Source organism: Cornus florida, unplaced genomic scaffold, assembly GCF_030987335.1.
Source record: "Cornus florida cultivar Cherokee Brave unplaced genomic scaffold, ASM3098733v1 CherokeeBrave_3.0.0_Hap2_Chr09, whole genome shotgun sequence".
Lineage (NCBI taxonomy): Eukaryota > Viridiplantae > Streptophyta > Magnoliopsida > Cornales > Cornaceae > Cornus > Cornus florida.
In genome coordinates this window covers 55323471-55332992 of record NW_026775579.1, presented here as the reverse complement: position 1 = coordinate 55332992, position 9522 = coordinate 55323471, and the positions used below count along the sequence as shown (strand labels likewise).

At 37.7% G+C, this 9522-nt stretch overlaps 1 protein-coding gene across 3 annotated transcripts; it reads left to right on the top strand.

The window, feature by feature from the left end:
• Positions 1-663: 663 nt before the first annotated feature.
• LOC132273985 (F-box protein CPR1-like) lies at positions 664-8763 on the top strand. 3 transcript variants are annotated; one of them, XM_059775116.1, is made up of 3 exons: positions 664-1774; positions 8222-8308; positions 8441-8763. In XM_059775116.1, exons 1-2 carry the CDS (start codon positions 798-800, stop codon positions 8259-8261), a joined length of 1017 nt encoding a protein of 338 aa, XP_059631099.1. In that variant the 5' UTR covers positions 664-797; the 3' UTR covers positions 8262-8308; positions 8441-8763. The 3 variants fall into 3 exon arrangements, with proteins under 3 accessions (XP_059631099.1, XP_059631097.1, XP_059631098.1); XM_059775114.1 differs by lacking the exons at positions 8222-8308; positions 8441-8763 and adding an exon at positions 7428-8139; XM_059775115.1 differs by lacking the exons at positions 8222-8308; positions 8441-8763 and adding an exon at positions 7483-7757.
• Positions 8764-9522: the final 759 nt, after the last annotated feature.

The window sequence follows — 9522 nt, the reverse complement described above, 5'->3', positions numbered from 1 at the left end:
TAAATTATTCATGAGGTAGATTGGTAATTTATTAAATTATAAAATTAAAAAATTTCCTAAATGATCCAAAAGATAATTTGGTCGATTTTTCGTATAAAGGTATTTATCCATTTTTGAACTTTCTAAAAATATCTTTGTGGACAAAATCAAATAAGTTTTCTCTTAAGGTCCTTTTACCGAACCTCAGGTGTGACTGTACTTCACCTAAAAAATAAAAAAATGTTTTGGATAATTTTTGTGTCCAAACCGCCACTACCAATCCACCCATTTTTTCTCTCCCCATTACATTTTATCGAACCAGAGCGATTTGCACTCTCTCTCTAGCAGAGCGATTTGCACTCTCTCTTTAACCAGACAGCATTCTCTCTCCATCTCTCAGTCTCTCTCTCACTAGGGCAGAAGCCGCCGGAGTCCTCGCGTTCGGCATAGGTGAACTGGGAGATTCCCATAGCCAATTGGAAGATCTCTAGTTCTGGTGAGTGATTCGTCGGAATTTTAATTTCTTCGTGAAAAACTCAAAGCGTGTTGTTACATCTCGATCTTCTGCGATTTGCTCCTCTTATTTACACATACAAACCCTAAAAAAGCTGCGAAAGATGCCAGAGCTTCCGGTGGAAGTAACCGCCGACATACTATCAAGGTTGCCGGTCAAACCCCTTCTGAGGTTCAGGTGCGTATCCAAACCATGGTGTGCTCTGATCGACAGTCCACATTTCGTCAAATCGCATCTGAATCGATCCATCGAAACCAACGCCAATCTCAGCATCGTACTTAGAAATTATGGTGATCTCTAGTTCATGGACTTCGACTCGTTCGGTCGTGCTATAAAGCTCGACCACCCCTTGGAGTTCAAACAATATGTAGAAGTAGTGGGCTCTTGCAACGGTTTGCTCTGTTTGTGTGAAACAGAGGATCAACCCATCGTGCTGTGGAACCCTTCGACCCGAAAACACCAGAAGTTACCGGTCGCACTGATCCAGGTCCCGCGTGAGTTACGGGTCGCACAACTTACATCTGACTTTTGCGTGTTTTTTACTGTTTATGGATTTGGGTTTGATTCTGTGAGTGATGACTACAAGTTGGTGAGGATTGTACAGTTTTGTGGCTTCAATGACGATTTATTTTATTCTGAAGTTAAGGTTTACAGTCTGAAATCGAATTCGTGGCGAAGGATTCAATGTTTCCCTTATTACCTTCGATACGAGCGAGTGAATGCTGCGGTTGTTGGTGGGGTTTTGCACTGGGTTGTGAGTCGAAAACCCAAATCGGAGATGGCCAATTTGATTGCTGCTTTTGATCTTGGGGTTGAGGAATATAGGTTGGTGCCACTGTCTGATTATTTGGATAGAGAATTTCATAAGACTCTGAATAATTATTTTCGTATAAATGTGAGGGTGTTAGGAGGATGCCTTTGTGTAATTTGCCATTATGCTGTAGAGGACCGAGATGATATATGGGTGATGAAAGATTATGGAGTAAAGGAATCTTGGGCTAAATTGTTATCTGTTGAGCTGCAAAATGTACTTAGGCCTTTTGATTCTGTGAGGCCTCTTGTATATTCAAAAAGTGGTGGGGAAGTACTTCTGGCCCATGATAATTTCAGGCTTCTTTGGTTTGACTTGAAAAGGAAAACGGTCAAGCATGATTGGATTCATGGTGTGCGAATTACATTTGAAGCTGAAATTTGTTTGGGAAGTCTAGTTCCGCTCCCTGGTGATGGTGGATGTGATGGAAAGAAGCAGCAAGCACAAAAGAAGAAGGATAGAAAGGGAAGGTAACCCCAAATTAATCTATTGTGCTCTTTTCGTTCTGCCTATATTATCGAACTTGGCATTATTAGCTATAGAAATTTGGACCCTTTAAATGACATATTAGTTATAGAAATTGGACACAATGGCAAGGTTGCTCCATTTTGACCTGGAAGTCATAAGTTCGAAATACAAAACAGCCTCTCCGCGTGTGGAGGTAAGGCTTTGTTCATTTGACCCTCTCCAGAGCTTGCAATGGCGGGAGTCTCGTGCACTTGGTTTGCCCTTTAATTATAGTTGTTCTCTTTAAGGATCTTAAATGACTATGATTAGTAGTTTTAAATTCACAAAACACCCCCCTCTACTATCAATCTTGGTTGATTAACCCCCTGTACTACAAAGTGATCAAATTCCTACCCGTTAGTTCTCAGTTAAATGACTAAAATGCGGTTTATGAAGCTATTCCAAAATAGAGGACACTAATACCCTTTCTGTTGTATTATATAGGTCCCTATTATATATGTATCTAAAACCCACCTACAGTCCTTTGTCTTTGCTAAGGAGAAGCAAACCCAACTCCAATGTCTTCTACAAATCACGACCAGATGGTATGTACTTATGATTTTTTTAACCCAAATCTTCAAAAGAGAAACTAAAAATAAATAAATAATAATAATAATAAAATCATGGAAGAAAGAAGTCATATGTTGTTCATTGAATTAACAAATACCACATCTATGCTTTTGGGGGTATATATATATATATATATGTATGTATGTATATATTAATATCATATTGATCTGAAATTTTATGGGCATAAGAACAGAGCATGGCTATAGAAACTAAGAGAGAGAAGCCAAAGATCAAAAGATAAAAAGAGAGAATCTTTCTTACTTAAAATACACTGATCTGATGTGATGGTTTGTTTTGAATCATATTTGTTCTCTGACTCGTTTTTGTTCATGGTATGGAAATTACATAGTGGGTCTCAATTTTTTGTTCCTCTATTTATTTTTTAGTTTATTAAGGATCTTCATATTACTCAATTTCTCTTTCCAGTTTCTCTCTCTAAAATCACCATCTCCACCAAGCCACTCAACAAGTGCACGCACTGTTGCACCATACCAAGCTTCATGCACAATAGCAAGTCATGCCATACCAAGCACACACCTACTGCATCATTCCATTAAAACACTCACCATACCAAGCCACTCAACAAGTGCACACACTTTGCACCATACTTATCTCTCGAAGTACCAGCTCACACACTGTTTCAACACTATTCCCATTCCATTTACACACTGTTTCAACACATTCTAAATTCATGCACAATCACAATTAGCTTATATAGCTTAATTCATTTCAACACATTCTAAATTCACCACAAATGACAAAAAAGTAATGCCTTGCACCATTCATACCAAATTAAAGTGTTATCCACAATACAGTCTAAGTGCTAATGCTACATATAGAGCCAAAAGCAATAAATTAGTAAACTGTCAAAGTGCTAAAGCTAAATATAGAGCCACCAAAAACCAAAACATGTTCATGACAACAGCCCTTAACACAAAAAAGTTAATTTTCCAAAAAGCAGCATCAACCATCAGTTGGATTCTTGGGTGTTGAGTTGTGTTGCTGGAAAAAGGCATTTCAACCACCTCATGCTGTGGCCTGTGGGTTTCTGAAAGCCTATTCCAATGAAATTAAACAAATAAATATATATAGTGCAATCAATTCCAAAAAGGTAAGTGATAAAGCTACAGCTAAAAGATAAAAGATTGTTTATCTTACCTGCCCTCCTCTGCCTATTCCAACACCCCTTGCAGCACCTAATATAGCCCTTGCAGTCCCTGCTGCAGCCCATGGAACAGGTGGTCCACCCCTTTCGGCCCTTGCTGCAGTCCTTGGAACAGTTGGTCTACTCCTTGCAGCACCTAGTGCAGCCCTAGATATCCCTGGTGCAGTTGCTGCCCCTGCTGCAGCCCTCGGAACAGTTGGTCCACCCCTTGCAATCCTTGCACCTCCTGCTCCACCCTTTGCAATCCTTGGTTCTATATATGGAATAACTGGCCTATCCCTTGCAGCACCTGCTCTGCCCCTTGCACCTCCTGCTCCACCCTTTGCAATCCTTGGTTCTATATATGGAATAACTGGCCTATCCCTTGCAGCACCTGCTCTACCCCTTGCACCTCTTGCAGTCCCTGCAGCATGCCCAACACTGCCACCAATAACAATGTCTCTACCCCCACCAACACCACCTATATCCCTTCTGGTAGGTGACCTTCCTCCTCTAGGTCTTGGTGGTTTGGATACTTTTTCAGTTGCTTTACAAGTACGAGTGTTGTGGCCTAATTGAAGACATTTAGTGCATCTCAGGCATGTGCTCCTGATTCTGATATGTGAAGTACCCTCATCTTGACCTCTTTTTCAATTTTTCTCTGTTCTTACCGTTTGGTTCCTAGGTGGGGGTGGAAATACAAGGGCTGTACTATTATCTTTCTTGACATGTCCATAAGCTTTGAGATATGTTTCCCTATGGTAATAAGGGTTAACAAAATTTTCTGGTTCAAGCCTCCTGAATTGAATGCATGCAATGGCATGTTTGCATGGTGTACCAGTCACATCGCAATATCTACATGAGCATGTATATTTGCAGCTTTTGCCAAGTCAACATCATCATTTACTCCTACATCATGGTACTCTCTATTTTCCACCTCAAACTTGTCATTTCAAACATGCAGCCTGCTCACATTTTCAGAATTTGCATCCAACTTCTCTTGTATTTTAGGACATAAAAGCCCTACACACTTCTCCATCATCTCTTTTCTTTATGTAACCTATTCATTAGCCACCTTCTAATTTACTCAAACATATAGCTAATGCCCTTGCCTAACTATGTAAGCATTCCAAGACTCGCACATGTTACTAACACAAACTGTTCTTGTAATTTCCTGTGAATGCTGACCTTAACCATTTCATAAGTGCACTTGTCATTCTCTTTCATTTCTTGCATGTATAGGTCAAAGTCAGCCGCAGTGTAAGATCTGGCTGCATTCCAAAAATGTGTTTCTTAGCTTCTTTCCTTTGTAATTTTGCTTGAAATTCTCATAATGTGCTTGGCACAAAATCTTAGCTCATTTCCATGATGAAGTTACTCAAATGTCTCCACTAGACTCTAAAATAGGGAAAAGAATAATTAAATAAAAGGACAGTTAGTTCAACAAAACAATTAACACAAGTCATGAAAAGATGTAAAATACCCTTTTGGCTTTTAAAAGTAAAATACCTTTTGTCGATTTGACAAAAAAGTAATACGTTGGTAGGGACCAAAAATCTCCATCAGTTCCTCCAAGAATCAAGACCTAGATTCCTTACATTCTACTTCAACATAGGGGCTATGGCAATTGGAAAGAAACCATTATTTGCATCTCTGCAAACTGTACTCAACAAGTGCCCACCACAAGGACCCTTTAGAAAACATCCATCAAGACCAATGAATGGCCTACATCCTTCATTAAATCCTTTCCTCATAGCTTCCAAGGAAAAGAACATCGTATAGAATGATGAAACCCTATCCTCATAATTCATTGTAGATGCCTTAACTTTACTGCCTGGGTTAGTTTCAAACACCAAATTACCATGATCCCTAATCCTCCCAAATTGATCTCCATGAGTCCCTCAATCATTCCTAATGCCAACCTCTTTGCCTTACATATCTTTTGATTAGGCTCATCAATATCAAGATCTTTCTCAATGCTCTCTCCAACATTTTTAGCCCTCCAAGAAGGATCAGTGCTGAATATACCAATATACTCCTTAGCAATGTATGAATATGTAGCCTGTACCATTCTGTTTCATACTATTACATTTATGTGGATGGAGGAATCTTCTGTATTCAAAGAAGCATGAATATGACAACCACAATTGGACTTGCATATGGCTGTGATTCTATCTCTATCATTCTTCTTGAATGTCAAAACAAACTTTCTCTTTATTGCCATTTCCTTTGGTGCTTATCTAAAGTCAACTGCACACCCAAATTTCATCCCGCCTTCCAATTTCTTTACACCTAGGTCTCTTTCTACAATAAAGTTTGGTATTGCATGTATCTTCATCATCACTTGAGCTTACTAAACTCAGCAACACATCACTAGGAGCATACTCAGAATGTACATCCTTATCATCCTCAAATCTTCATTTGATTCACTATCTGGTGCAAGTTGAGTAACAGTATCAGCTTCATTCATTGCCTCATCACTTTTTGCTGCATCATCAATTACCTCATCACTTTTAGTTGCATTATCAAAAGGCCTCTTTACTCTCTATGTTTTCACCAACTGCCACGTTCTCATGAACCAAAGTCTCTTCTGCAGCAGCTCCTTCAACAACTGAATCCCTAGCATGAATCAAAGTAAGTGCTGCACCAACCACTTAAAGTTTTACAATAATGAAACTTTGATAAGCTTGGAGCATTTCCACAATATCCATATCTGTTTGCAAATCTATTATCTCTCCAACCAACAAAGATCTGAAATATAGGCTACTTGAGGTACCACACCCAATCTCCTCTATTGTATCTCTAAGATCTGTCGTTGAAATCTTGTCAGGATAAAACATTGTGAAAGTTTTCAACAAAACCACCAACATAGTCCTTCTGTTCATGTTTGTTAACAAACTGCCCTCCAAAGTGGATTTCTAGTGTATATAGTTCAAAGCTAGGGTTCCAACATGAATTTAAGAATGTTTAGATTAATTAAACAATATTATAATTATAAACTAATAAAAGCCCTTAATTAATTATAGATAAACATAATTACTAACGGGCCAATGGCCTAGCGGTATCAGCCTCTTACTTCCCAAAGGGAGGTCAAGGGTTCAAGTCTCAGAAGAGACGTTTGTGTGAGTACCAACTAGGAAAAAAATATATAGATAAACATAATCGGAACCACTAGTAAAGGAAAACTAAAACTTAATGAATGAATAAACAAACAACTACAAGTATACTGAACCCAAATTTACAAGGATCCATATACATAAACCAATATGATAAACCTTAATTTCATTCATTGTAACGGCAGAAAAAGGTATACTCAGGGGTCCATACCCGAGTCCATTGTGTTGATTACAGTGTGTAAAGCTTCGAACAGAGTGAAAGCTTCCCTCTTTTGTTACAAAAATCCAACCCTTGAAGACAAACAAGTCACACACTTTGAAGCCCTTGTCTTCGTCTTTGCCTTTGTCTTCGAAGCAATCAACTAAACTAACCCTCAATCAAAGTTACGATGAAATGAAGGTGCAATGAAATCGCTTCAACATTTGTTTTGAACACTAGATCTCGAAGCTTAGAATGTTTCGAGTAGTGAGAGAAATGAAGTTACGATGTTTGAAAAGGCATAAGGTATTTATCCATATTACACGACGTCGTGTGCCTCATGGGCATATGCGTCATTTTAATTTTTATAAGTTTCTTTTTCTCTATGTTAAAGTTATTTAAATAAACAAAGGTTATTTTGGTAATTTCAATTGTTAACTAACGGACACGTCATGATTTGTCCTTATATGAAACCTTTTGGTAGTACAGGAGGTTAATTGACTTAAACATAATTAATAATGTTGCAACGGCTAAAGGTTGTATTGAGAGTTGGATGATGTCACTGGCTTGTTGGTTCTTTTGTACAGACACGAGGTGGAAGGCACTGGTGTTGATTCCCTGATTTGGGTGCCTTCTTCTCAGGGGATGTTCCAGGTCTGGTCTTTTTTTGTGTGCCTCTTTGGTTTTCATGGCGTTTCCTTCCCGTGGAAGACGGTGTGGTTGTCCAAGGCGCCTCTTAGGGTGGCCTTTTTTGTGTGGACTGCAGCTTGGAGTAAGATTTTGACTCTGGATAACTTGAGGAAGCGAAGACATATTATTGTTAATCGGTGTTGTCTTTGTAAGTTGAATGGAGAGTCAGTGGATCACTTGCTGCTGCATTGTCCCGTTGCTCATGATTGTTGGAGTCTCATTTTTGATTTGTGTGGTATTCATTGGGTCATACCTCGGACATCTCAGGAATTGCTAGATGTTTGGAGGGGCCAATGGGTGGGGGCTCAGGCGAGAGTCTTCTGGAGGGTAACCTTTTTTTGTGTTTGGTGGAGTATTTGGAAAGAGCGGAATAGAAGATCTTTTGATGGGAAGGAGTCCTCCGTTGGGGTGTTAAAATTTTTTATTATTTGTATTCTTTTTTGTTGGGGTTGGGGGAGAGATTTTTCCTCGATTGAGGATATTGTGGACTTTTTGGGTTCCTTGAGATCATAGGTTCTGTTTTTTATTTGTATAGCTTGGGACGCGTTCTCCTTTTAAACGCCTTCTAATACATTTTACTTATCGAAAAAAAAAAAAAAAAATTTTTACCTAGAGCTGAGAATTATATTGGCTTTTCTTTCTGTATATTGATGTCACCTTATACTTTCGTGTTGTATTTTGATTCTCTTAGAGATGACTTCCTGTCAATGGGGTTCAAGTTGGTGCTTTAAGCAACTGGAAGAAGAAACTAATTAGGAGTGAGAAGGTGGAAAGGTAGGTCATTAGATTTTGGAAGCATTTTTTGAATTAGTACCTTGTAGAGTTGGTATTTTTGTCTTTAAACTTGTTTACGTTGGCTAGTTCAAGTGTAATGGTATTCTTTTTTATACGAAATATACTACGCAGGTAGTTTGGAAACAGAGATGAGATTGAGCAACTATTGCTACAGAGATGGGCATCCGAGACGAAAAGAATAATTTTATACAATGTTTACTTATACAACCTAATCGATCATGTTGCTCCCCTCAAGTATCTAACATGCAAAATCTCGCTTCTCTCAGGATTGATTCTGGACCTAATCGATCATGTTGCTCCCCTCAAGTATCTAACATCAAATATTTTCCGGATTTATGAATATCGAAATATTTCATTTGATTTTCTATTGTTTGGTATGAATTTAAATTATCGTCGTATCCTTAAATCATAAGAGTTTTACATTTAATGATTTTCTCATGGTATCAGAGTACTCTTGGTTGAAGTAATCATCAATTAGGGTTGCAGGCCCTGTTTTTGATCATGAGAATAATGGAGGATGTCCCAAAAATTCCAAACATGTTGGCCTTCAATCTTAGGATTTCAGTGTCCTTAAAACTAAGCACTGCAATTATATGCTATGGAGAGACCTGCTTGGTCTCTATGTGGCCTTTCTAAAGTTAGATAAAAATAAATGATTTATTTATTTTTTGTCATTAGAAAGACAGCAAAACAAAGCTAACAAGCTGAATCAGGGGCCAACATGAATGTCCTTAAATGGATTATGAGAAACATCCTTAAATCTTTTAAAAAAATCCCTTGTTTTATTATTAAATCTTTAAAAAAAAAATCCTTTGCTTTAATAGTATTTTTAATTAAACTCATAATATGTTTTAAAATTGTATTCGAGATTTTAGAGGGGGGAAAAAATTAAAATATTTTTATATAGGCATTATGTCATCTAAACATTACCATGGATGGACTAACGATGCCTTGTAGAGCTGCATAAGCTTCTTTAGGATTATCTAGAATACATATTGGATTATTTTGATAAGTATAAATGTCTTAAATATATATATAATATATATTGGATTATTATAAAATCCCATTCTGGAATTCTTCCTAGATATGCTACAGTACAGATAGCCTAGTAAATGTCTTAAATATATATATATATATATTGATAAGTATAAATGTCTTAAATATATATACATTTTATAAAGAAACCTTCAACTTTTC

Coding starts and splice junctions, on each gene's coding strand:
- LOC132273985 (XM_059775114.1), top strand. CDS start 798: ATGGACTTCGACTCGTTCGGTCGTGCTATAAAGCTCGACCACCCCTTG. Junction 1,775..7,427: donor AAGAAGGATAGAAAGGGAAG/GTAACCCCAAAT, acceptor TCTTTTGTACAG/ACACGAGGTGGAAGGCACTG.